Genomic DNA, 27,426 nt, shown 5'->3' on the forward strand with positions numbered 1-27,426 from the left:
ATCTTGCTGGTAGCTGGTAGAAAATGACCCAAGGGAAGGAGAAAAACCAGAGGCAGGAAACTAGCCTTGCAAAAACTCCAGAGGTGATTTCTTAGACCAGGAGTGAGACTTGAACTTTGTTCTTGATCGAATGCAAAGGGTGAGCAAAAGAGAAATCAAAAAGGAATCCTAGGTCTCCAGCTATAGCAACTGGGTAGATGTTGTGGCATCTATGGGGAAAAGGAACATTAGAAGAGGGATAGTTTGAGACAGTGAGTTGATCAATATGGCTTCAGGGATAGGCAATAGGAGAGGGTCTAGAAGGCAGTTGTTAGGTAAGTCTGGAGTACAGGGGAGGTAGAGATTTGGAAGTCACTGGAATATAAGTCTCCGCTAAAGCCATGGGAAATTTCTCAGAGAATGTGTAGAAGGAACACAGGCTGACACAGGAAAGGGTCCTGAGGAACAGCAACAGCTAAGGGGTTGGTAGGAAAGAAGAGCTTGCAAAGGATGCGGAAGATCCGTGGCTAAGGTAGGAAAAAGTAACAGTGTGTGGAAACCATAGGGAGACAGTGAGTCTATCACAGACGTTAATGGCATCAGATGCTGCTCAGTCAGGTAAGATCAAGACTGATGTCTCCACATTTAGTAACGGGGGGGGAGGGGTACTGTCCTCAGTGAAAGCTCCTTCCGTACAGTGGGAGTCAAGGCCAGATGAATTCGGGTTGAAAAGAGAGAGAGAGAAGTGGAGATTTAGAAATAGCAAGGTGTGCAGACTATTTCCTCTCCCTCAAACGCCCTTCCATTCTGTTCCTACTTGGTAAAATCTTGCTCATTCCAGGCAGGGCCGAAGTGAAGCGTATTTATAAACAAGCAAACAAAAATCCAAGGAATATTTTCCTTTCCAGAGGCAAGTTCAACCACGGCTGGAAGTCAGGAAGTGGGTGACTTATTCTGTGCTCACTAGACGAGAACTTTCGACCAGTAAAGAAGGGCCGTAACTGCCTGGTGCCAGTGTGGGGCCGCTGGTCTACATTAAGCCCAGAATGTGATGCATTCTTAAGAACAGGAAGAGGTTTTGCTAGGATGGGATGGGGACTCTGACTTGGGGGCGGGTGGTAGAGGGAATGGAGTGGGAAACAGTTGTTTTCGGGGGTTTTTTTGGGATTTTTTTTTGGTTTTTTTTTTCCCAAAGAGCAGAGCCAGAAATGAACTGACAAAAGCAGAAGGGATTGAAAAACTATACCTGAAAGCCTGTCTACCCCAGCTCCGANGAACTTCCATGAATAAAATGACAAGCAAATAGGCAGTAAGAATTAAGTAGCATTTTAAGTTTTACCAAACACTCCACTCCCAAACTTTTGATTAAAAATAAAGTAGACCAAAAAAAAAAAAAAAAAGGATCAGATTCAGAATTGGCTCTTGTAACCACCTATTAGGAGAGAGAAAATACCCAGCCCCTCAAGACTCTCTCTCTGCCATCAGGGGCATCCACCTGCACTTCTCTCTTCTAGCAAGGAACAGACATTCTGATCACAGATGAGAACATTTACCTGTAAGATGGGGACGGTGGCTATCAACTTACCTGAAAACATGCACGAAAGCACCTTACATGCTACGTAAGAACAGTTCAAATGTTAGTAGGTGGTGTTCTTACAGGGTATAAAAGCACAAGGATATTTCTTAAACAAATCTGAATAATGAAAGAGTAAGAAAGATTAGACACAGATGACATTAGCTCCCAACAACACAGGCACACTTTATGACAGACATATTTAGACACTGTTGGGAACCATTCTTTGGACATGACCAGGCATCTTAAATGGAAAGCATTAGGCCTAAACAGCTTACTTTCCTCTTGGGTTTTTTTGTTTGTTTGTTTTGTTTTGTTTTGTTTTGTTGTTTTTAAATCATTTAATGGGCGCCTGGGTGGCTCAGTCAGTTAAGCGTCCCATTTCGGCTCAGGTCATGATCTCGCAGCTCACAAGTTCAAGCCCCGCATCGGGCCCTGTGCTGACAGCTCGGAGCCTGGACTCTGCTTCAGATTCTGTGTCTCCCTCTCTGTGCCCCTTCCCTGCTCATGCTGTCTCTCTCTTTCAAAAATAAACATTAAAAAAAAAATTTAGTTTTATAAGACCTGGTGCTAGGTGAGATCTAACAATCTGGGGTTAAATGTTAAAAACACGGCTGGAGGGTTTTGGTTGCACAGGTCAAATCATTAAAGTGACATTAAAGAAAACAGCCCAAATGATTTTCCTCAGAGGACAGAGAAAAGGAAAAACATTGTTTCACAATGAGTGAACTTCTGTTATGGTATTTATAATGAGATTTGCCTCGTCTGTCACCGAAAGGCCATCATTTTTTGAAGGCTCTTCTCTTTACCGTCTAGTGGCTTTCGTTTCTCGGCCGCTGCCCTAGACCCTTGGAGGAAGCCGCAGTCCCAGGATTGGAGAGGTGCTGCCCTCTATGGGTAACACAAATGCGTGGTGCGGCCGGTCCCTCCTTTCATCTTCGAATAGTCCAGGGGAAGGAGGTGAAGCACGTGTCATCCCCAGTTTTCAGCCATGGAAAACTGAGGCACACGGTGGCTAAGTAACTTGCCTCCAGTCTTAACAGCCAAAGAGTGGTGATCTGGGTTTAGAAACCAAGTCCCCGGGCCCTCCGTTAAGTATTTCCAACCCTTTTAACTCCACAGACAACTGCTGCATGTGACGGCGGGAGTCCGTCTCTGTTGTGGTTTCATGTAAATCTCTATCCTTCTTCAGCAGTGTCCATTTTACGCTACACTGTTTACCTAACTGATGAAAAAAAAATATCCTGCTCTGTATCTAATTCCAGCAAGGCGACGCTGTTACTGTAGCCAAAACGACAAAAACAAACAGAGCTACATAAATCCCACAAGCAAGTGGATGGGTTATAGCAGAGCTTCCTAAACCTTTTTCGCGTCCTTTTTATTTATTTATTTTTTAAAGAATCTTTCGCAAGTAGAGTTTTCTAATATTGTCTGCTATTGGAGAAAACTGAGTTTTGAAAAAGATGCTAGAAAAAAGCAATGTAAAGATGAAAAACAATCGGAAAAAAACAGTTTGAGAGTCCGACTACTTTTACTCTAAAGTTTGAAGTGTGTGAATGACACACTCTGCGTATTAATGCAAGTGTCCAAACAAAAGTCATATGAATAGATCTCTTCGGTCCTGACTTTTCTAGGTCTTACTACCTGCCTCTGCGTGCCCAGCCCAACAAACCTCAGTGCCTACCTACACTACTTGCAAGGGAATCACTGGGAGAAGTTTGGCACAGGCAATCTGCCACCAGTGGGTCATAACCATCTTCAACCAGCATGGTAAAATACATCTTACTCTCGATGGCATGCTGTTCAGGGTACTTATCATTGATCTGGAGTCATTTTTTCAAGTGACAAAACGGATTAAGTGACATGAAACTCTTGCTTAAGATTATCCTCACATGACGCCTCTGTGGCCAACTGAAAACATTTCCAGACCAGTCTATTTGACTGCTGCACTTTCTCTTCAAGTCTTAGTCTGTCTCCATGCCTTAGTTTCCTCTCCGCCCTCACCTTACCTTCCAATTGTTTCTGCCCTAAAGAATCAGTTTCATTCGCTGTATTCTCTTCTTTGCTTTTCTAAGCAAATATGTTCGCCACATATTTGCTAGAACCTCCCTGTGGTTCCTCTTTTGTTCTGACTTTTTCACATGCCTTTTCCCCTTCGTATACCACCATATCTCACTTTGATTTTCTCCTTTCATTCAAAATACGTGTATATCCATGACTTACAGAGCAGCCCATTTCCAGAAAGCTTGTGCGTACACTTTTGTAGGTTAAGTGCCCGACTCCTGATTTCAGCTCAGGTCATGATCTCACAGTTCATGGGCTCGATCGAGCCCCACATTGGGCTCTACACTGACAGTGTGAAGCCTGCTTGGAATTCTCTCTCCTCTCTCTCTGCCCCTCCACCGCTCATGCTCTCTCTCAAATAAATAAACTTAAAATATGAAATCGGAGCACCTGAGTGCCTCAGTCAGTTAAGCATCCAACTTTGGCTCTGGCCTCGGGTCATGATCTCAACAGCTCATGAGTTCGAGCTCCACGTTGAGCTCTGTGCTTACAACTTGGAGCCTGGAGCCTGCTTCGGGTTCTAGGTCTCCCTCTCTCTGCTCCTCCCCCGCTCTTGCTCTGTCTCTCTCTCCTTCAAAAAATAAACATTTAGAAAAAAATTAAATAAAAAAAATAAAAATCAATAAAAGTTAAACTAAGGTCTAAAAATAGGGCCAATGTAAGTTGATTTTTGAAGCTCTCAGTTACAGAAGCAAAGTTGGAGCATTACAGTTAACTCCGAAACAAAAACAGCATCTAGGAAAATGAAATAAAATGGGAAAAAAATAAAGTGAGGGGAAACAAGAGGGAGTCAGAGAATGGGTAAAAGGACATAGAAGAAAAGGGGAGGTTTGTTTTTTGAAAATCATTTTGCTAAACTTTAAGTGAATCATATGTAGAAAAATGGCAAATTAACATTGAGATCAAGTGAAAAAGGAGAAATAAAGTAAGATGTATATAAAACAAGGATGAAAAAGAGCAAACAAGAACACGAAAGCCAAAAATATTAAAAAGGTGTAAAGGGAGAGAGAGAAGTAAATTTAAAAAGAATAATAATAAAATCTAATCTAAAATATGGATTCAGTCACAGCACTTGACATCAACTTAGTTAGAAGCGAGCGATTAAATTGCTTGTGATAGTTTTATACTGTTGGGTGAATGGTGTCTGTAAGGATAGGGCGTTAAGACTCAACCTGTCTATTCTACCTCAAACTGTCACACAGGCTACATAATTTCTTGGGGGGGGGGGGACCTTTATAGCACAGGCTATTTGGTCCAACCAGTTGATGTGCAATTAATTATAGTCACAACAGGGACACCTGGGTGGCTCGGTCAGTTAAGCGTCCGACCTCTGCTCAGGTCACGATCTCATGGTTCATGAGTTGGAGCACCCCGTCAGGTTCTGTGCTGACAGCTAAGAGCCTGGAGGCTGCTTCAGATTCTGTCTCCATCTCTCTCTGCCCCTCCCTTTCTCCTGCTCTCTCTCTCTCAAAAATAAACTTAAATAAAGATTTTAAAATGAAAAAAATTATAGTCACAACACCTGTACAACCACGCTCCTTGCCGTTTTGCTGAGCTGTGAAGACAACCCGCTGGGGCTCTGGGTTCCACTGAGCACACCACCCAAAAGCCTTACTTGTGTGGCCACCAACGTTAGAGCCCTTAATTATGAAAACTCCCAAGAAGATAGGAACTTAGTTAGGAGATGTTTTCTTATTCATGATTATTAAATATTGTATATGCAGAAGAGATTCTCCATTTGTTTTAATTTGCTCTGCTTAGACTTCCTAGTGATAAGTGGAAAATAGAAATTTTGAGGTCCTTAAATGTGATTTTGAAGAACGAAGACCAAAGTTTTGATAGAATGGGGGGGTAGGGGTACACAGTTTTTCAAGAATACATCTCGTTCACAAAGTTAGTTCAAACTGTAGAACTGTTCCAAGTCACCATAGCTGGATTGTTTTCAAGGCTTCTGGGTACTTACCTTTGAACTCCACTATTTCTCTGAGGACTTCACTGGGGATCACAGGCCATGACATGGTGAACAGGCTTCATGGAGGATACCCACGTGTGAGTGCATGAATTCACATACACTGAACATTTCTCCAGGGCAAAGGCACATACCTTTCTTTCATCAGGTTTTCAAGGTTTCCCAAAAAGCCTAATAACCACTAGACGTTTAAATGAACAGATGTACAATGTGCCCCAAATATTACTACACTTTAACATTTGTGAGATTTAAAAAAAAATTTTTTTTAATGCTCATTTATCTTTGATAGAGAGACAGAGGGCAAGCTGGGGACAGGCAAAGAGAGAGGGAGACACAGAATCTGAAGCAGGATCCAGGCTCCAAGCTGTCAGTGCAGGGTCTGACGTGAGTCTCAAACTCACAAATCGCAAGATCATGACCTGAGCCAAAGTCGAACACTTAACCGAGCCACCCAGGCGCCCCAGCTCTGTCACTTTCTAGCTCTGTGACATCAGGCAAATCACTTAGCTCTTCTGTGCATTGGAGAAGCATCCTTTGTAAAGTTTCTTCATTCATATGGTGGAAACAGTACTTACTTCAAAAGGTGAATGTGAGTTGTAAGGAAACATTATGTCAATATTAGTTATTTGGTACCTGGGAAAACTCTTCTCTTGAAAACCCCTTGAAACCTGTCCTCTAGGTCTCACTCTACCGTTGATGCCTCCTCAGTTTCCTCTCCCTATTATCAGGCTCATCCTTACACCTCTTTTATACTTTGGCCAGAATGATCACTTGAAACCCTAAATCTGATGCCATCTCTTGTCACCGATGTTAGTGTGGTCTAAACTCAAATAAGCATGGTAGACAAATCTCTTTATTACACCGTACCAGTCTAGTTCTTCTTCCTCAAGTCTCAAGTGCCCAAATTTACCCAAGGAATTAAGTTGAAGCAATAGACTTGCAATCCCCAAAATGGGGCTCACTCTTTTCTTTTAACTTGACACATTTATTGAAAATATTCCTCTAGTTTGTTATATCATTTGTTCATTAATATTATGCATTTTATTTGTAATACACAGAAAATTTTTAATTTATATTGTCAAGCCTATCAATTTATGCTTTAAAATTTTATCCATTATTTTATGCTTTAAAATTTTATCCATTATTTTATGCTTCTACATTTTCTCCAATATTTTATGACTTGTAATTTTGTATTTAGCTTTTTTCCTTTCCTTTTACAGTTTATTGTCAAGTTGGTTTCCATAGAACACCCAGTGCTCACCCCAACAAGTGCCCTCCTCCATGTCCATCATCCCCCTTCCCCTATCAGTCCTCAGTTTGTTCTCAGTATTCAAGTCTCTCATGGTTTGCCTCTCTTCCTCTCCCCAACTATTTTCCCCTTCCCCTCCTCCATGGTCCTCTGTTAAGTTTCTCGTTCCACTTATGAGTGAAAACATATGGTATCTGTCCTTCTCTGCCTGACTTATTTCGCTCAGCATAACACCCTCAAGTTCCATCCATGTTGCTACACATGGCCAGATTTCATTCTTTCTCATTGCCATGTAGTATTCCATCGTATAGATGAACCACATCTTGATCCATTTGTCAGTTGATGGACATTTAGGCTGTTTCCATGATTTGTCTACTCTTGAAAGCGCTGCTATGAACATTACGGTGCATGTGCCCCTATGCATCAGCACTCCTGTATCCCTCAGGTAAATTCCAAGCAGTGCTACTGCTGGGTCAGAGGGGAGTTCTATTGTTAATTTTTTGAGGAACCTCCACACTGTTTTCCAGAGGGGCTGCACCAGTTTATATTTCCACCAACAGTAGGAGGGGGGGCTCACTGTTTTACTCAAGGTTGCACAAGCTATGGACTCTTTCTGGAATACCTCATTCTTCTTCCCAAAGTAAAGTAGGTGTCCTTCCTTAACACGCCCCCCCTGACCCTAGATAGTACTTATCACATTCTATTTTAGATGCCTGTTTACTTGCTGACACACTTCATCTAGTCAGACCCTCCCACTACATTGAACAGAAGCAGGAGCACTGTTATGGCAGTCTCCTTCTGTCATTTCTCAACCATCATAACATTAAGCCACTTTCTCACTCCTTTCTTCATCATTCTGCTCCCCTTCTCATTTTTTAATTAACTACTGAGATTAGGCAGAAATGCACCCAGAAAACTATGCGTACCCATGTACCCATAAAATAACTAAAGAACAAAACGTCACACTGAAGGGAACATTCTAGAAGTATTTATTTCATTGCTGACCACTTGGTTGCTGCATGCAACTCTCAACAGCGAGCTGCCGCTCTCCACTCCTACAGAAGAACCAAATGCTACGGGACCACTACTCAGGTTTTCAGACTGTCAGGCTTTTCTTACCAACAGAATTACTTTAGGGACAAGCCTCTTTAGGGACTTAAAAGCACTTATTCTCTATAAAAAGTAACTTCATGTTTCATGCACATACTCCAATTGGCGGATTTAGGTCCAAAATGGAAAGAAAAAATTTTTTCTAATTCTGTAAATTATCAGGAATTTACAAGCCACTTCTTGCTTTGTTATAAGGAAACAGGGTTTTTTTCTCCCCTCTATCAGGAATTGGGACAGTAAACGATCTCTTAGTTATAAAATTGTTTACTAGTTAAAGTTCTCTCCAAAGATGTGAAGAAGTTGGCTCATTTTCCTGTACAACTGAACGAAACATGTGCGGTACGTGTAAGTTCTAGTTTATACTGTAGCCCCTTGTGACAATATTCAAAAGGCCTCTTCTCCCCATTTAAAAAATTCTACCTCAGAAGGTAAAAGGAAACCCCCATTATCCCTGAGCAAAGGAGGGAAAAATCATAGGTACTTTTATTTGTTAACAGAAGCCATTGTGAATGAGTTCTCTATCTCTAGAACATTCTCAGAGAATTTACAGAAACGGAAGCAGGTACAAGGTGTTCTCAGAGACCTTCTTGGGTGAACGTATCTAGTTGTTTGAGTAGTTGCTCTGTAAAAACTTAAACTGAACTACACGGCTGAACGTTTTCCATTTTGAAGTTTGAGAATATCCTGAGAGGACGCTTACGGGACGCAAAACTACCGGGTGCAGGGGAATTTTTGAAATGTCAGGAGGAGGAAACGAGAGGGAAGAAACCACAGCGGAGAAAGTAAAAGGGGGCAGGACAGAGCTGCAGTGATGAGCTGGGCCTTTCTTCCCGTTAATCAGGGGCTTCTGGCTATCCGTGTGTTAGATTTACTCTTATATTAATATAAACCAGATGCTGCAAAACAAAATTAAGAATGTCCCAAACTAAAGTGAAGTCTTTTAAGGAGTAAATGACAGAAAACATGTTAGCTTCTTAATCAAGGAGTGCTATAATATAGTGTCAAGGCATCTTAATATAATTCGTTTAACCCTAAAGCAGTTGTGCAATAAGCAAAATATCATGAAAGGGAAAGAGCGAAGGCTAACTCCCTACAGGGGCCGACAGACGCAGTCTTCGCGGCACAACAGTTAGCCTCCACAGAGTGGAATCGTTTACGAGGCCCTCGAAAACTTGGATTACTGCAAATCACAAAAGTCACCAACAAAAGGAATGTCGATCAGACAGAGTCAGAAAACTTCCCAAAGGGCTGCCGTTTCTGAAGGAACTGCAGACCGTCGCTAGCACAGGCTGGCTAGGCCAGATCTCAGTCAAGGCTCCCTTAGAAAAGAAGTGGCCCACTCAGTGCTGTTTTAAAAATGTAAAAACACTGGGAGGGAAAAAACGAAAGAAAACAACCTACTGTTCCCTAACATATATAGCTTAGCACCCAGAGAAAGCCTCTGCCCCCAGAAGAGACTTTCTACAAAGGGGTAAGCTTCCTTAAATGAGGTGTAACATTTCATTTTCAGGACATGTCTTTTCTTGCAAGGTCCTTAGAGGCAGAAGTTCCACATGGAATTCTAATACACATCTCTGTGAGCTCAGCTTCCTGAAAACATACACCTGCCGGGTTCTAGGTTCACCCTTGCCAGTGACCGGACTCACTACTTCACAGCCACCAGAATCGCACATACACTATTAACATGACGAAAAATACAGCAACTGCTGCAAGTTTGGCGTAGGTGGAACGCATGTTCAAGTACTTCGCATCTTGGCGGTATTTCTTGGACAGACTGGACAAATTGTTAGCCTTTGAATCCAATGCTGTCAAAGAGGAAAAAAAAGAAAACATTAATTAGTCCTTGTTCTAATGTATTAAGACAAAAATAACTTAAATCGTGGCACTATGCCAAACAACCATGATGCTTAAATTATTTTTATTTTAAAGGTTAGGTTGCATATCCTGGTTAATCCATGATCCTGATGCACTGTAAGATCCACAATGCGTCTTAAAGTAATCAGAACAGGGGCGCCCGGGGGGCTCAGTCGGTTGGGCGCCTGACTTCAGCTCAGGTCATGATCTCACATTCGTGGGTTCGAGCCCCAGGTCGGGCTCTGTGCTGACAGCTCAGAGCCTGGAGCCTGCTTCGGATTCCATGTCTCTATCTCTCAAAAATAAATAAACATTAAAAAAGATTATCAGACCACGGTATGTGCAGACTCTTGAGGCTATACAGTCAGGCGGTTCAGAGCGCTGGCTCTGGCCTCAGACTCTTTGGTTCAAATCTTGGCTGCACCAGCTGTGTGACATTGGGCTCTACCATGACCCAGTTTTGTCATCTGCATAAAGGGAGGATAACAACACTAACTGTATCCTAGGATTCTAAGTGCACGAGCATGCCTGGCAAGTGAGTACAATGCCTGCATATGGTAAGACTTTGATAAATGCTAGCTGAAAATAATCATCTTCATCACCTTTTAATGGTCTACATCTTATCCTCTCATATTTTGAAAAAATGATAATCCATGTAAGATAAGACTCAGGTAACCAGAAAACTCAGAAACTGAGTACTGAGCTATATCTCAAAGTTGACTGTTCCCAAATTCCCAAGATTCTCCAGCGGTAAAGACTATTGTGATTCTACCAGAAATTATGCTTCAACAGACAAAGGAAAGTTGTCTTGTAACCAAAACATAATCACAGGTGCTAGCGAACACCTGCCAAATTAAGCTTTTCAGAACCTTTTACAAAGTTTTCTTCTTCTAAAAGGACATTTGTAATGCTGTTATAACGGTTAACTGAGCACTTAGAGAAACAGCCAGAGACACACAAGCTAGACTGGACTAAAATACATGACATATTTTAGTAATAAAAACAAATTCTCGATGTGACATAAATGAGTTTTGATCATTTTACTTCTTTAAATTTTTTTTAAAGAAACTATTTTGCAATATGAATTTGTTCTTTAGAGAATACTTCTGGAATATTTGGAGTTGCTTAACATAGACTGAATTGGTTGAGAAATGTGCTATTACTTAATGACACAGGCATGACAGCCACTTGTAAATTAGTAATTTGCTCTGCAAGAAAAACTCTTAGTCACACAAGAAAACAGTTAGAAGATGAGAAATAACCATGACAATGCTGTGAGGAATCTTTCCAGCCAGTCTACTAAACTGGACACTTCATCAGACTGAGGTTTTTAACCGTTGTGTCTATGGCTATATCCCTAGGGCCCAGAAGAGGGTCTGGCAATAGTTAGTGCTCAATAAATAAATATTTGCTAAGCGAATCTAAATCTGCTGAGAATAACTGGGCAGCGGAACAAATATTAGGTCATAGGAAACAAGCAATAGTAAGAGAATTCCTGCCCCACCCCCACTTACGCGCACTCTCTCTCTCTCAAAAATAAACATTAAAAAAATTTTTTTTCTTAGAAGATTAGAAAGGTACAGTTGACCCTTAAACAACATGGGTTTGAACTGTGCAAGTTCCATTTACACATGGATTTTTTTTTATAGAATACTGTAGGTGTACTTTGTAATTTTCTTAATAACATTTTCTTTTCTCTAACTTACTTTATCGAAAGAATACAGTCTGTAATATGTGTAACATACAAAACAACGTGTTAATTGACTATCTATGTTATTATGGGTAAGGCTTCCAATCAACAGTTGGCTATTACTAGTTAAGTTTTTGGGAAATCAGAAGTTATATGCAGAGTTCCTGACCCCCACGCTGTTCAAAGATCTAATGTCTTTTTCAATCAGCATATCAGCTTTGTAGTAACCAGCACAGCGCTAGAAGAGAATCCTTTTACACTTTTGGTAAACTGACCAATATATAAATTCTGGATTTAAGAAAAATTCCTGTGTTGATCTACTTTATCCCAGGTCAAAACTGTAAGTCTGTTATGATGAAAATTTACAGACCCACTCACCCAAAATTTGATGCTTAAAGACTGTGAAGCTACGTGCTGGGACAATGGCTGACTACTGACATAAAGGCTACAGTCTGCAGTTCATAACAAACGAAGACCCATGTACGCATGCATGTCACAAGGGTGAGTTCGAGACACACTGATGGAAACATCTATTTGTGATCCCTACTGTGAAAGAAATAAAAGTATATGAGATAGATATGAAATAAACACTACCTTTATGAGTACATTAAACACATAGGTAACATTTAAACATTAGGTATATATATACATATGGGTTTTTTTAAAAGGCAAATTAGGTAAATAAGTAAACATGTACACACACTCATTATGTGCTTTAAAAAAAAAAAAAAGCCATTACACAGCGAAGTGCCTTAGAAGTTTAAAGGACAAAAGAGGCTAACGTGATGTGGGCTATGGGGACCAGGGAAGGCTTCTCGAAAGTGGTAGTTCTTACCTGGATCTTAAAGAACAGGTCCAGGATGGTGTGGAAGCTGACCGGCTGAGGCAGAATATGAACTAGGGAGCCTGAAAGAAGTCTGCACCCTCCTTATCTTCCATTACTGAGAACACAATGCCTTGCACATTACAAGCACTCAGTAAGAACGAAAAGTAAGTTGAAACCAAACTAGATCTTATCTTGTAGTCAAAGATTTTAGAAGCTTTTCAGCAGAGGAATGCCTTGATGAAAATGGCATTTTATAACATTTGATCTGGCAGCAATAAAGTCTCCCACAGTGGCTAGTCAGGAAACCACTTTGACAATTTCCTCTCATTCTTTTCATTTCTCTTAATTTATGTAAGTGTTTCTGTAAATGTTTGCTTAATGTTGTAAATATCTTGGTAGAAGAAATTGCTTCTGATATGGAATGAGACCTTCACACTGTTCCAACTCAACAAAACCTAATCATTCTAGGAAAAAACATATCATATAGGAAGTTTTGTAACGTAATCTATTTCTCTTTTTGATTATTTTTATTTTATCTTATTTATTTTAATTAATTTGTTTGTTTGTTTGTTTGTTTTTGAGAGAGACAGACAGACAGACAGACAGAGAGACAGAGAAAGACTCCCAAGGCAGGGCTTGAGCTCACCCAAGGAGGGGCTCAAACTCATGAACCACGAGATCATGACCTGAGTCAAAATCAGATGCATAACCAACTGAGCCACCCAGGCACTCCTAATGTAATCTATTTCTGAAAGATGAATTCTTTTTAATTTTTAAATCCTTATTTTTGAGAGAGTGAGAGAGAGAGAGACAGACAGAGTGTGAGCAGGGGAGGAGCAGAGAGACACAGAATCCAAAGCAGGCTCCAGGCTCTGAGCTGAGAGCACAGAGCCTGACATGGGGCTTGAACTCACAGACCACGAGATCATGACCTGAGCCAAAGTTAGACATTTAACTGAGTGAGTCACCCAGGTTCCCCATCTTAACAGTACTAGATAGAGTCTGACACTGAAAAACATATCCCAAAATAACCAATCTTGCTGAGGACTGAGAAGCAAGCTATAGGACCCTTAATGGTTAAGATACCTGAGAGTGCTTCTCCCCGCTGTAATACTTCTTCAATATTGGCCACCATGATCCTCTGCACATCTTGCAATTCGGTGTTGATGGAGCCTAGGTTTCTCCGAGCGCGGCTGTCAATGTAAAGCTTCTTGGTTTTCTGAATGTAGGTATCTAGGATAATGAGGAAAAGACACCATTAACAATCTTGCCCATCAAAGTACTGATGTAGGGGACAGGAGTCCCGAGTTTAGTCCTGGATCTGCAACTGTCCATAGCTAACCAAGCTCTTGGATAGGCATCAAAATTTGAGATTTGATTTCTTCATTTGTAAAATGTAAAGAACAGACGACCAGTCAGGAGAAATGTCCCCTGCACACCTTCAAATTAGAAATCAGGGCCCTTAGGGAAATTAACACCCACTATAATAAGCCTTTCCTGAAAGCAGGTATTTTCAAACCTGCTTTCCTGCTTGTCCTGAGGATCCTTAGGGTTTTACATTCCTGAAAAGGATCCTGACAACAAAGTAGCATTACTATAGGTTAACATGGCAATAGTTAGTCTATATTAAAAGTTAGGNTTAACATACATTCCTAATTTCACTCTGTTTTGAAACTTCAGGTAAAGCAAACATGTGATGGGGAGTTTCCCAAAATAGCACTATAAGCTGCAGTTATTCATGTTTAGCACACGTCTGCATTTCTCACACCTATTTTCAACTTTGGCATTTTCTCAAGTGATAGGTGATAGATACCTTTCATTTGCCTCTCTAGACTCCTCTCTACCCTCTGCACCAACCTTTTTGCCTTGGGCAGCTGACCTACATGGACTACATCGTGGGCTCCTTGTCCCGGAGCTTCTGGTTTAGGTTTGACCAATGGGGGAACCCCAAGAGGAGAGCAGGAGAGCAGCTAGTGACGTCAGAGTATTTGTTCCCTGAGCTCCCCCCAAGACGTCACCCTGGGCTGGCAGTACCCCTCCTCGAAGAAGAACTGCTCCTTTCAAGATGACCTTCCCTATAAATGTTCTCCTTTGCAGTTCCAGAAACTGCTCCTTTCTCTTATTCCTTCAGGCCTGGGGATGGAAACACTTACTGTGTTACTGTACCTCCCAGTTCACCTAACGCCCATTCATACATAAGCCTTTAAGCTAACTTGAGTGTATCAACTATTTCCTGTGTGACCTTGTCATAGCAGTTTTACCATTTTCTTGGGTTTACTGGACCTCTATTATCTTCAAAAATAAAATGTGAAAAACCAGACATTATAAAGATTAGCACTTGGGGAGTCTGTAGTTATGAAACACTGGAGTGTTTTCCTAAATTTCCTTTATTTCTAAGAGGTAAGATGACCATTTATCTAGCAAAATGGAAATATTTCAGAAATTCAGAAACAGTAAAATCAATTTCTTTCTTAACTAAAAATACCAGTAATATTTTAGCCATACTTATTCTAACCATACTTATTCTCACTTCCTCTACTTAGGGCACCCAAGACATTTCCTTTGATTTACTGCCATCAAAGGAATGAGTCTTTCTATAATTACTGTGCAAATATAGACACCCATGCTCACTATTTCTGCATGCAGTAAATGTTATTCCCAATACCATACCTCTTCCAGTAATTTTTTTAATTAGAGGATCTAAAAGAAATAAAATGCCATTCTTTCTGATTTCTAAATTCTGATCTCCAAAAAATGAACCTTACTGTGACTCTGTGTGTGTGTGTGTGTGTGTGTGTGTGTGTGTGTGTTTATGTGTGTGGTTTGGGGGAAAGAACTCAGCTACTGTGTGACAATCAAATAGATGTTTAAGCATAGTTCTTGACTCTGATGAAGAATCAAACCAAATCACAAAAAAGGGCAAAAGGTAACAAATTCTAAGGAAAAAACTAGACTATAGAAAATTACTTACAAGAAGGAACTCTCATTCATTCAAAAGCACAAAAAGGTGGAATGGAAGAGATAATCCAAAACTTCAGTAGGTAAACATTAGGGGAAAAAAATGTGTCAGAATCAAGCAGTGTAACAAAGAGCTTCTCCATATTGTTTGCTCTCTTGATACAGGGATGAGGGACAAAAACTTACCGAACTCAATAAAGGAGTAGGGCCGAGACACAGTGGGCACCTTCTTCCCATGTTGCTCATCAAACTCGGAGTGCAAATCTTCTAGGTAGGCAAAAGCCAGTTTCTTAGGAAAGGCAGCTTCACACAAAACCAGATAACAAACTCCCTGCTCAATAATGTAGCTGGAGGGACACAAAAAAAGAAAATAAAGAGTTGTCTGGAGAATAACAATACCTTCAACAATTTGAAACAGACTCTTCGTGCCTTACAGACTTCTGGAAATATTCTAGCCTAAGCCCTTTGAAGCTAACTAAATCAAAATCAATTTCAAACCACAAATCCTTGGAATCAAAAAGCAAACATCTTCCCATTATTAAAATTATATTCCAAAAGGAGTATTTAAACATGTTTATACTTATTTATTATATAATCCAGCTAAAATATCTTAATACCTAAGACTTTCTCTTGAAAACTCAAGAGTCGTAACTCCATCCACCTTCTTTTTTGTTTATTTTTGAGAGAGAGAGAGAGTGTGTGCCTGCATGCAGGGAAGGGGCAGGGAGAGGCAAAGAGAAAGGGAGAAAGAGAATCCCAAGCAGGCTCTGCTCTGTCAGCATGGAGCCCAACACGAGGCTTGAACTCACAAATAACTTGAACTCACCTGAGCCACCGAGGCACCCCCATCTACCTTTGGACTATGTATAGAAACTAGTATATACATACTTAACTTCCTTCTAGCTATAAGAGAAAGAGTGGAAATGGAAACTTTTGTGGATATTTCAAAGTTGGAAGTTAATGCCACAATGTTTACTGGGTAAAGATAATGACCTCAGGACAAATAACATTCCCTCATTTCCAGACTAGAGCTCTGTATCAACCATCCAATGTCAGATATTAGCCAATAACAGAACTGACTTCCCCCTTGAGAGTGAGCTCCCTGGCACTCTGGAAGGGGTTCCGTGTCTGAGCTGTCTCAGAAAGAGGTTAGGTTACTCTGTGATGTTCAATGTCTCTTTAACCACAGTCCTCTTTGTTTCAGCAATAATTATATTCAGATCAATATGCACATCAAATAAAATCAGGCCATTAGTTTCAGTAGGACTTTAGGGGCCCAAAGCAGTACACACACCCTATCCCGACCCTTGCTGCGTGCTCCTCAGGCATCCTGGGACCCCACCGAGCACAGCGTGCCACTGCAGGACCTCTCAGGCGGTAACGGTGGTGGTGATGACGATACTGATGTGTCTGGGATCTGAACCAACTGGTCTCCTCATCTTTGGTCTAGACCATCTTCTCAACTACAAGTTTATTATAACCACATAAATATAACCATATTACTCTGCTTAAAAACTCTCAGGGTTCTCTACTACCCATAAGACAAAATCACACTCCTTGGTACAGTATCTGTGGCCTCCAGAGCAGTGTAGGCCGCACTCTCTCACACACTCAACACACCAAACAGCACACTCTTCTCCACGCTTAGGCTCCCACAGCTCCTGCTCCACAGACTTCTGCTTCCACAGGTATATGTTTTCTAACTGCAATATTCTTTTCTGTATCTGGAGAAATTTTCATATGTTCAATTCTACTATAATTGTTTCCATGAAATTTCTCTGTATTCTCCCTCCCTTTAGCCCCATTCCTCAAACTTACTCCCTACAAATGGGAATTTATTGTCTCTTTCTCTCTACTCCCAAAGCATGTCATTTATAATGTGTTTCTCTCTACCAATAAGATGGGCTTGTAGCTATGGGCATTGAAGGCAGAACTTAATATATGGTCTGGCAAAGAATAAACCTTTAATAAATAGCTCTTGGATTGAAATAAAGGATGAGATGAGATTATAAAGGAAACAAACAGAAGAAAATCTCTCTTCGATTCCATTAGGAATTCAATTCCATTCTCTAGGTCTTTTGTTCCTAACCCATGATAGAGATAAAGATACTATCTATATAATGATACATATAATTGTCTGTATTTTTTATGTTGAAAATTAGATTTATAGAAAATGTTTCATATACTACACAAATTAAAACCTTATAAAACTTAACATCCATTACATTCTTAACCAACAAGCGAGGGTTTTGTTTCAATTTTAGTTTTGTATACTTGCTTGTTTCTGATAAGTGGAAATTTTTCCCCCTTTAAAGTTAAACAAAGCAGGTCTCTCCCAGGTCTACATAAGCTCAGCATCTGAGTTCCTAAAATAGCAAGGATTATTTAGCTAATCCTTTTTTATTTTCCTTTGATCTTCTTGTCCTCTTTTCTTTTTTAATCCTTCCTGTTTTATCACCCTCAAACTTGACATGTATTAAACATTTAATACCAATTATTTGCAGATAATTTAAAGTCCTTTTGAGCCCTCTCTCAGCTATATGCATTGTCTAATACCACTGATTGTGATGCTCTCAAATTATTTTTTATAACTTTCTTTTTTCTAACAACTAATAGTTAGTGATATTCTCTATATGCCAAGCAAGATGTTAAGAGATATAGATAGATTCCCTAATTATCCTCACAAACTATGACTATTTCCCCTATTTTATAGAGGACACTAAGGCTTAGTGAGGTATATGTGCATTGTTCAAGGTTGTCTTGTTAGTAAATGTTTGAGCAAGAGTATTAATCTACAGACATCTGGCTATAAGCTCCTAAAGCAAAATATTACCTATTTTTGCATGATGGGTACAGCATTCATTAGACGGAAGAAAAAGCAGGTTCATGTATTGTAGGCACAGGATAAAACAGTTAATTTATTGTATGCAAACTGAATAAACAAACCAAGATTTCAGTTTTGCAGAATTAGAGCCAGGGAAGTTCCTTCCATAAAGAGACTGTATTTTTAAAATATTCTTTACTTCCGAAAAATTGTTACCATTCTTATCAGGTGTGACTCACATTTACTGCATTTCACACTTAAAGGATCACATGGAGACAGGATATACTCACTGGAAAGTCATGGCGCCAGCTTCCAAGGTGCATCTGGTAGGGGACTGTTCGTTCAATTTGCGAAAGAGCTGCTTGGCCTGACTCTGGTACTGCTGAAGGTCCCGGCCAGACTGAAAGAAGACACCTTCATTTAAGAATCTTCCACACAAAAAAACAGCCACAACAATTAGTGAGAAGCATCATATTATGAGGACACTATGTAAATAAGGTCCTTCATTAAAGGTAAGATTCAGGGGCGCCTGGCTGGCTCCGTCAAAAAAGCATGTGACTCTTGATCTCAAGCAAGGTGTTGAGTTTGAGCTCCATGTTGAGTGTAGAGATTACTTAAATAAAGAATACTTGAGAAAAATTAAAAAAAAAACAGGGGCACCTGGGCGGCTCAGTTAGTTAAGCATCGGACTTCAGCTCAGGTCATGATCTTGCAGTTCATGAGTTTGATCTCCTCATTGGGCTCTGTGCTGACAGCCCAGAGCCTGGAGCCTGCTTTGGATTCTGTGTCTCCCTCTCTCTCTCTCTCTCCCCACCCCCAAAATAAACATTAATTTTTTTTTTTTTTTAAAGGAAAAGGGGCGCCTGGGTGGCTCAGTTGGTTAAGTGTCCGACTTTGGCTCAGGTCATGATCTCACAATCGGTGGGTTCGAGCCCCACGTCGGGCTCTGTGCTGACAGCTCAGAGCCTGGAGCCTGCCTCCAATTCTGGGTCTCCATCTCTCTGTTCCTCCCCTGATCGCTCTCTGTCTCTCAAAATAAAGACATAAAATAAAAAAAATTAAAAAAAAGGAAAAGAAAAAATTTTCAAAAGAAAAAAAGTTAATAAGAACCATTTTAAAAAATGCCCTACTTTTAGACCAAAAAGGAAGACCAAACCCCTAGTTGTTCAAGAAAATCACATTATTTGCTAAGAAGCAAATTGTACTACTCAACTGCCTTTAAGCCAGTCTTGACTTTCAATCCAGTGCTCTTTCCACTCAGGTCGGTGACCTCCTCCTAACCCCTTTCACTTCTTTCACTTGCAGTTATTGGCACTTAACTGCACAATTCGTTCTACACTCAGGAGAAAACCCTGGGAAGGACAGACTGATGAATTTCATTTTTATCCTGCAACATCAAGCAAAATCGCCCACGAAGTGTTACAGTATCCAGTACCTAAGTAAAGCTAAATGTATGCACCCATAACTGCAAATCACTATGAATACTGTAACTGCAACTAGGTAAACATGAGCAAGAGTAAGGCCAAGATTGAAAACTCAAATATTCTTTACTGAATGAACTGATTTGGTTTCGAGTTTGGAAAGAAAGAGATATACGCATACAAATTGCAAATAATAATTTTCAGATGATAGATTACAGACTGTATTTTCATGAACAATTTCTAAATAGCTTAATTAAAAAAAAAAAGGGAAGGAAAAAAGCCTACTGAGAAATACCGGTATCATCTCAAAAGGAGCACATCATACCTAATTAACCAACTAAATCCAAAAGGGAAAGAATGGAAAGTAAAATAGATGTTACTTATTCATCCATATACTGGGGCAAGAGGGGACTTTTGCCATGATAGAGAGGAATTATTTTATTTTGGATTGAACAATAGAACACAGTCTCTTCTTGATAGATGTTTAATAACTAAATGCTTAAATTTAAAAAGCACTTATTTGAGGTTCTCCCAGGGACTGGATATGAGGTCTAACTTTTAAAAAGTGCAAAACGAAATCTTAAATTCTGGATAGTAGAATAGTAAGATCTAGTAAAATTCTAGATTGTAGATACTGAGCCACTCAGCTAACTGTAAAAAGAAGGAAGCAATGGTAAAATTGTGAAAGTGGCAGATAAGCAAATGTTCAAGTATAGGGTCCTACGCCATGTTTAAGATGATAAACTGGAGGGGCGCCTGGGGGCCTCAGTTGGTTAAGTGTCTGACTTTGGATCAGGTCATGATCTCACAGTACGTGAGTTCCAGCCCCATGTCGGGCTCTGTGCTAACAGCTCAGAGCCTGGAGCCTCCTTCGGATTCCATTTCTCCTCCTCTCTCTCTGCCATTCCCCTGCTTGTGCTCTGTCTCTCTCTCTCAAAAATAACAAACATTTAAAAAACTTTTTTTTGAAAAATGATAAACTGGAAATTTCAATATGAATAAGGAAGTAAATAGACATGAAGAAAACCAGGAAAGTTAGGCAGAGACCACTAGAAGTATCAATTTGTAGATTTATCTTATTTGGCACTATCCCTATAGCAATGATTTGTTACAACACTCTTAAGAACTATTTCTATATTAATATATATGTATGCATGTGTGTGTTTATATATTAACAATACTTCACAGTAATTAACATTATAATATATTAACATTATTATATTAACCAGTACTGCATATTTTTTTCATGCCTGATATGCTAGTAGAGTGAAAACCATCACATGCTTTGAACTAGTGCACAATATCACGCATTCCTAAATGAACGGTACTTGCCAATTCATTTGCTTCACCAATGCCAATGTGTGTGGTATTTGAAAGACATCTGGCCCCGCAGCAGTGAATGGAAGGGATGTAAATAAAGTTGGAAATGTTACTAAAGTGCCAAGGAGGAAGACCCACATAGATCAATGAGTTTCACCCTTGACTTTATCTAGAGGCCCTTGGGGGTTTTGCACAAAAACTAACCAAGCCCTATCTCTACCCCTAAACCGATTAAATCAGTAGCTCAGAGGTGGAACTCAGAAATTGGTATTCTAAAAATAACCAGAATCACTGATGTTAAATAAAAGTGTTTTTGACAATTGAAGGCAAGCGAGCACCTTAAAGGAACCAATTGAAGAAATGAATGACAAAAAGACCCGTCAGTCAAATAAAGACTGGTATAAATCGTCTGACTTTATAAGAAGCTTTGTAAACATCCCTGTAACCGAAGAGAAAGAGACTCATAACTGTGTGGACCCCAAGAAACCATGTCCCAAAGCATGCCTGCTGCAGTATTGGGGATTTGTAATGAACAAAGCAGTGATGGCCAGTGCACGACACCGAGATTACACAGAGAATGTGGCACGCCAACCAACATTTTACAGTGCCGGGGCCTTCAGTGTCACCGTTCCCGGACACCACAGAGCTGGCACGATCTTTCTGGTAGGTAATTTTGCAATATGTATTAGAGTCATAAAATGTTACATATTGTTTCATCCAACAATTCTGTATCTTTGAAAATATACACACACATCATATACATCAAAAAATAACTACAAATGTATATGTAAAAATAAAAAACAAATGTGCAGTAACTGGATAGGAAATTGGTTAAATAACATATTTATACAGTGGAACACTAGACAGCCATTAAAATACTGTATAATATTTAATGATATGAGAAGATATTCACTACACACTAAGTGAAAAAACTAGGTGGAACATTACCCATTTAATTTTATACACGCACACACATGAAGATTAAGGTTTTATGTTAAAATGGATATAATTTAAGTAAAGATTTTTATAATAATCAACATTAACATCTTTTGGTCCTTTCATTTTTCCTTTTTTAATAAGCACAGGCTAGTTCTGTAATGGGGAAAATTATTCATTCACACATTCCTGTTTTTTGCATATCTGTACCCACGAATACCTACAATTCTAGTCTGGACTTTAAGAAAGGCAAAAGCGGGGGCGCCTGGGTGGCTTAGTCGGTTAAGTGTCCGACTTTCGCTTAGGTCATGATCTCGCGGTTCGTGGGTTCAAGCCCCGCGTCGGGCTCTGTGCTGACTGACAGCCTGGAGCCTGTTTCAGTCCGTGACTCCCTCTCTCTCTGACCCTCCCCTGCTCACGCGGTCTCTCTCTCTCTCTCTCTCTCCTAGAAATAAATAAAACATTAAAAAAAAAAAAGAAAGAAAGAAAGGCAAAAGGGAACTCGAAAAAAACTTTTTCAGAAATAAGCAAATCTAAACCCTTTACCTAATTGAACTCAAAAAACCCTTACAACTACCCTATGAGGAGATTAGGATTATTATGCCCATTTTCTGTGTGAGAAGTGAAATCTGTCCAAGGACTAGGGCAAGAACCGGAAGCCAGGCAGTCTAGCTCTGCTGTCTCCTTTCCTAAGCGTGCTATTCCCCCTCCACAGTTCAAACTGCTTCGGTAACAGCAGATCCAATTTCTGGGTGAGCTTACCATTTAATATTAAATCTAATTCACAGGAAATGCTCAGGAAACCGTGTGGCAGCTCTGATCTAGATCTCACAAAACAACATATTCACCGCTGCAGACAGCCTCAGTTTGTTTTCAAGATTAAAGTCACAAAGGGCCCACAGCCTCTGGACTACCTAAAAACAGATTACATGTCCTCATTCTGTTTTCCACTTCATCTGGAACAGGCTTGATAAAGCTGTATACAGTATAATGGAAAGGCATCTTAGCAATCTGATATGAAATGGATGTGAATGTCTGGACAATTCCTGAAACTAATTTGTGGTCATCCAATAGCATATTTAGGATTTGGTTCTATATACATAACATAATGGGCACAGGGTAGAAATTTCCTACACAACCAGTTTTTATTGCTATCACCTAGGGCTGCTGAACATGCCATCTTTTGTCTTTACAAGAATGTTTAGCTAAGCTCTTATCACTTTTAAATCCCTGCTGTACTTGGCTGGTCAAAGGCCAGCAGCACCAAGAATCAACCATTTTCCTCTAAAAACAATTACAGTAAGGAGACTAATGAACCCTTAATAATTGCGGGAGCACAGCAGTTTAAATGTACAACAGACCATCTGCTTTGTTGGTGCTCCCTGCTGAATGCTTGGTCAGATCAAATCTCATCTTCAAGTCCACAGAGCTGCGCCAAAATAAAAGGAAAGAGAACACCTTCATTTTGAGGTAGAACAGAAAGGGAGATGAAGAAATGCAAACATCCAAAAACAGAAACACACCAGAAAGGTAGACAGAAAGGAAATAGAATTATCAGAGCGTCTAGGTTTGAAAAGTTCATCTCTCTACCACCCTAGGCTGATACTTCTAGTGGAGCACAGAGGGAACAGTGGATGAGATACTCTGCCTACATCACTTTTTGGATTTTACTCTCCATTGTCTTATCTGAATACCTGTTCATCTCCAGTGGTAACGCAGCTTGTATAGGACTGGCACCTAATAACATATGGTATCTATTATCAGTGTGAATCATTGAAAAAGTACATTCAATAATTTGGCCTGAACAATTAAAGTACTGACTACAAAACTATTTGGCAGAGAGGGGCCTGAGTGGCTCAGTCAGTTAAACGTCCGACTTTGGCTCATGTCATAATCTCACAGTTGGGGAGTTTAAGCCCCACATTGGACTCTGTGCTGATAGCTCAGAGCCTGGAGCCTGCTTCGGATTCTGTGTCTCCCTCTCTCTCTGCCCTTACCCCACTTGCACTTGGTCTCTCTCTCTTAAAAATAAACATTTAAAAAAATTAAAAAATAAAAACTGTTTGGCTGAAATAGCCATTTCTAAAATGTTAGTCTTAGATCCTAAAAAAAAGTCTTTATCAGAGTCCATTACCAAAAAGTCTTAGAACATGGCAGTAATGTGTACCAGTTAGGCACTAAGAGTCTGGTCTGAAGTCAGACAAATATTGATTAAAAACCAGTGGTTCTTGAGGCGCCTGGGTGGCTCAGTCGGTTAAGCATTCTCACTCTTGATTTCAGCTCAGGTCACAATGTCACGGTTCGTTCAGAGCCTGCTTAGGATTCTCCCTCTCTCTCTGCCCCTCCCCTGCTCTCTCTCTCTCTCTCAAAATAAATAACCATTAAAAAACAAAACAAAAGAGTGGTTCTTAACCTGGGATGATTCTTCGCTCCCACCCTCAGATCACATCTGGAATGTTTGGAATATCACTCAACTGGAGGGGTGGCGGTGGTGGTAGGGCTATTGGCATCTAGGATGCAGAGGCCAGAGATACTAGTAGACATCCTACAACTCACAAGACCGGTTTCCACAACAAATAACTACCTGACCCAAAATATCAAGTGTTGACATTAAGAAAACTGATGAAAAATTCCATTTTACTACTTATTAGCTATGCAGCTCATACAAAAAAAATTTATCAGCTCTATGCCTCAATAAATGGGAAGAATAATACTAACTATCCTAATAGGATTGGTATGAAGATTGAATTAAATCATATACTTGATAGGCATTAGCACAGTGCTTGGCATGTAGTATGCATTCTATAAATGTTCTGAATACTGTTTTTTTAATGTTTATTTTTGAGAGAGAGAGAGAGACAGACAGTCAGACAGAGTACAAGCAGGGGAGGGGCAGAGAGACAGGGAGGCACAGAATCCAAAGCAGGCTCCAGGCTCTGAGTTGTCAGGCACAGAGCCTGACACGGGGCTCAAGCGCAAGAACTGTGAGATCATGACCCAAGCTCAAGTTGGATGCTCACGGACTGAGCCACCCAGGCGCCCCAGTAAACTATTAACATAATAAAAATGAGTCTAAAAAAAAATGAGTCTAGGACCCATAATGTTATAGATATTAAAAATTTGGTAAAGACTTTATTATTCGAAGCCCAAATTCCTAAAGGAAATAATTATGGAATTGCCGTCACAAAAATATTTTTGTGAAAAAATGTCTTTGCCAATTAAACAAAGTAACCCATCTAGGTAGATTAACACCTAATTTGCAGTTAAGAAACACAAAACAATATATCAATTACTTTTTCAAAGAAGCATCAAGGCAGAGAATAAAGAACCTACTAACATTAAATAGACTTTCAAATTCACTTTGTATTCTTTGCCAACACTGACATTTAATGCAATAAACTGACCAGATTTCTCCCTGGGGAAAACATTTCCCAGTCAAACTACATATATACTTCAAGGAAAATTTCTCCACATTATCTCCCTTGCTCAATTCATGTTCCTGCATTTATTTTAAAAACTCCATTCCTCTGCAGAGTGGTCCTAGAAAATTCTTAACAAATTGGGAGAAAAAAATATTTCACAAGTGAATATTAAGGGCACATTATATTTTCCAAATTTCATATCAATGATTAGACTTTGTTTTGTGCAATAAGCAGAAAATATTTCACCTAGAAGAACCTGCAATTAAGTGATCTGCATCACTATTCTCCTAAAGTGAAAATAAACGTATTTCCAAGTCACACCTAAAAAGGCATATAACCAAACAGAAGCCTTATTACTAGACAATGCTGTCAGCTTAGATGTCATTTCTTGTGGCAAAACTTCCCTGATCTCCCAAAACCAACCTAGATACCTTTTCCACACTCAACCACAGAGCCTTCTTCCTCTTCCATAGCAATAATACTATAATTGCTTATTCGTTTTCTGGCTTTTCCACTAAAGTGTAAGCTCCATGAAAGTAGGGACTGTGTCCTCTAACCTGTATAATCACCATACTTGACATAGTTGATGTGTTCAATAAGGGTTGTTTTTTTCTTTTCGTGAATATATGAAAAATCCAAGAAGAGATATGTGCAAAATAGTTTTTTCTAGAATTCATTTTTTAGGCCTTGAGGGTTTTTTTTTAAACGACTTAGGTTGTGTGAGAAAGTAAGCTAAAACTGAGCACTTTAAATAAATTACATAAATTTCATTCTCAGCCTCCTTTCTTCAGAGTCCTCCCCACCTTGCTCCAGAAACCGGTCTCACACCAGAAACTTCCCTTGTGTAAGGCACAAGGGAAGTGCTTCTTCTTTTCATGATATTTGCAGCTTTTCTTGTTTTTACCTCAATTCAATGCATTTTTTGAGCCCCTATTGGCATAAAGCTGCTACTGTAAAAGCTATGAGAAGCACAAAGATCATCCAGACCTGCCGATCATCTCCTAGAAATCTCAATTTATATAAAGACAAAGGAAAATAGTAAAATAAAGGCACAAGGCGCTAACAGGAATATAACACAGAAGTTATAACCCCAACAGTAGGAATTTAGTAAGGATTACTGGAGGAGGTAGGAATTGGGCATAAACTTGAAAGTACTGTACTGAACTTCAAACAGGTGTCTGTATGTTGCAATATTATCTCACCCACTTTCAAAAGATGTCATCGAGCTAGGTCAAGGATCAAGTGCCACGGTGAAAGACGTTGAAGAACTTAGAAGCTGATTTCTCCCAGGACCCGCTGGCCTCAATAACAGCAGAAAAACAGAAATCTCGAATTTTAACAAAGTCTCTCAGTTACACAACACTGGGTGATCTCAATCAGCCGAATCTAGCCCTACACCGGAGCGTCTTTCCCTAGAAAAAGAGGAAAGGCAAAAATCTACCTCCGCCTTCAGGAAAGATTTCTTCTAACAAGTACTTTCTCCGCTGCCAAATGACAAAAAGAGCAGTACAGAGGGGTCGGGGGTGCACGCGAGGTCGCAGAGGTCTCCTGCGTTCTAAGAAAAAATCCGGTGCTGCGAGCACAGAGCTCTGGCAGGGACTTGGAGGCGCTGGGATAGAACAGCTCACCTGTTCGTCCTCCTGCATCGAGGCGGCCAGCGGGAGCCCGTCCGCCACCCGGGCGATCATCGTGAGCAACACCATCTTCACAGGCTACAGGGGACCCAACACTGGCCCGGCAGCCGTAGACGTTCTCCCGACTTCCTCCGCAGCGACCGCAGTTACACCTCTAGATGAGTTCCCGAAGATCCAGCTGCCTGCGTCTCCGCTTCCCGCTGAGGTGGCCGGAAACAAGCTATGGTGCCCTCCACTACCGGTCCGCGGAATTGGCTTCCCTCCGAGAACCGCAACCACCAGAACACTGGTTCCGCGGTCTCTGCTTCCGTCTTCGGAAACTTCCAAGGCCCGGTGCGCTTTTCTGGTTACGGGTCTTGAATATGCCTTGACTCTTGAGGGGGTGTGGCACACAAATTAAAACAGAAGCTTCTGAAACGCGGGGAGGAGGCTGGGAAGGAAAGGGGGAGTTAAAGGGTACTTAGATGAGTTTATGTAGGGAAAAAAAACTTTGAAAATCAAGGTCTATGTTTTTACATTTTTCTATTTTCTATATTACATATTTTATACATAATATTTTCTCTTTGTATATTTCTAGGCAGGGATTTTTTTTTCTGC

The 27,426-nt window shown here is 40.2% G+C and overlaps 2 protein-coding genes across 3 annotated transcripts in view; one reads left to right on the forward strand and one right to left on the reverse strand.

Moving 5' to 3' along the window:
* Positions 1-12,035, forward strand: part of LOC144234326 (uncharacterized) — an 80,851-nt gene extending 68,816 nt beyond the window's left edge. For both annotated transcript variants that reach the window (XM_077767609.1, XM_077767617.1), the window contains exon 4: positions 11,820-12,035. In XM_077767609.1, the coding sequence (XP_077623735.1) occupies positions 11,820-11,884 (65 nt within the window). In that variant the 3' untranslated portion in view covers positions 11,885-12,035. The remainder of the gene's footprint in view (positions 1-11,819) is intronic.
* Positions 7,808-27,070, reverse strand: SEC22B (SEC22 homolog B, vesicle trafficking protein). Its single transcript, XM_077767597.1, has 5 exons — positions 26,824-27,070; positions 18,387-18,496; positions 15,459-15,619; positions 13,401-13,547; positions 7,808-9,749 (listed from the first exon to the last, which is right to left on the reverse strand). Exons 1-5 carry the CDS (start codon positions 26,896-26,898, stop codon positions 9,595-9,597), a joined length of 648 nt encoding a protein of 215 aa, XP_077623723.1. The 5' UTR covers positions 26,899-27,070; the 3' UTR covers positions 7,808-9,594.
* Between the last annotated feature and the right edge of the window lie 356 nt (positions 27,071-27,426).

Source organism: Crocuta crocuta, unplaced genomic scaffold (assembly GCF_008692635.1).
Source record: "Crocuta crocuta isolate KB4526 unplaced genomic scaffold, BGI_CrCroc_1.0 scaffold180, whole genome shotgun sequence".
NCBI lineage: Eukaryota > Metazoa > Chordata > Mammalia > Carnivora > Hyaenidae > Crocuta > Crocuta crocuta.

Coding starts and splice junctions, on each gene's coding strand:
- SEC22B (XM_077767597.1), bottom strand. CDS start 26,898: ATGGTGTTGCTCACGATGATCGCCCGGGTGGCGGACGGGCTCCCGCTG. Junction 15,620..18,386: donor GCTGGCGCCATGACTTTCCA/GTGAGTATATCC, acceptor GTGTCCCTCCAG/CTACATTATTGAGCAGGGAG. Junction 13,548..15,458: donor CTACTCCTTTATTGAGTTCG/GTAAGTTTTTGT, acceptor TCATTATCCTAG/ATACCTACATTCAGAAAACC.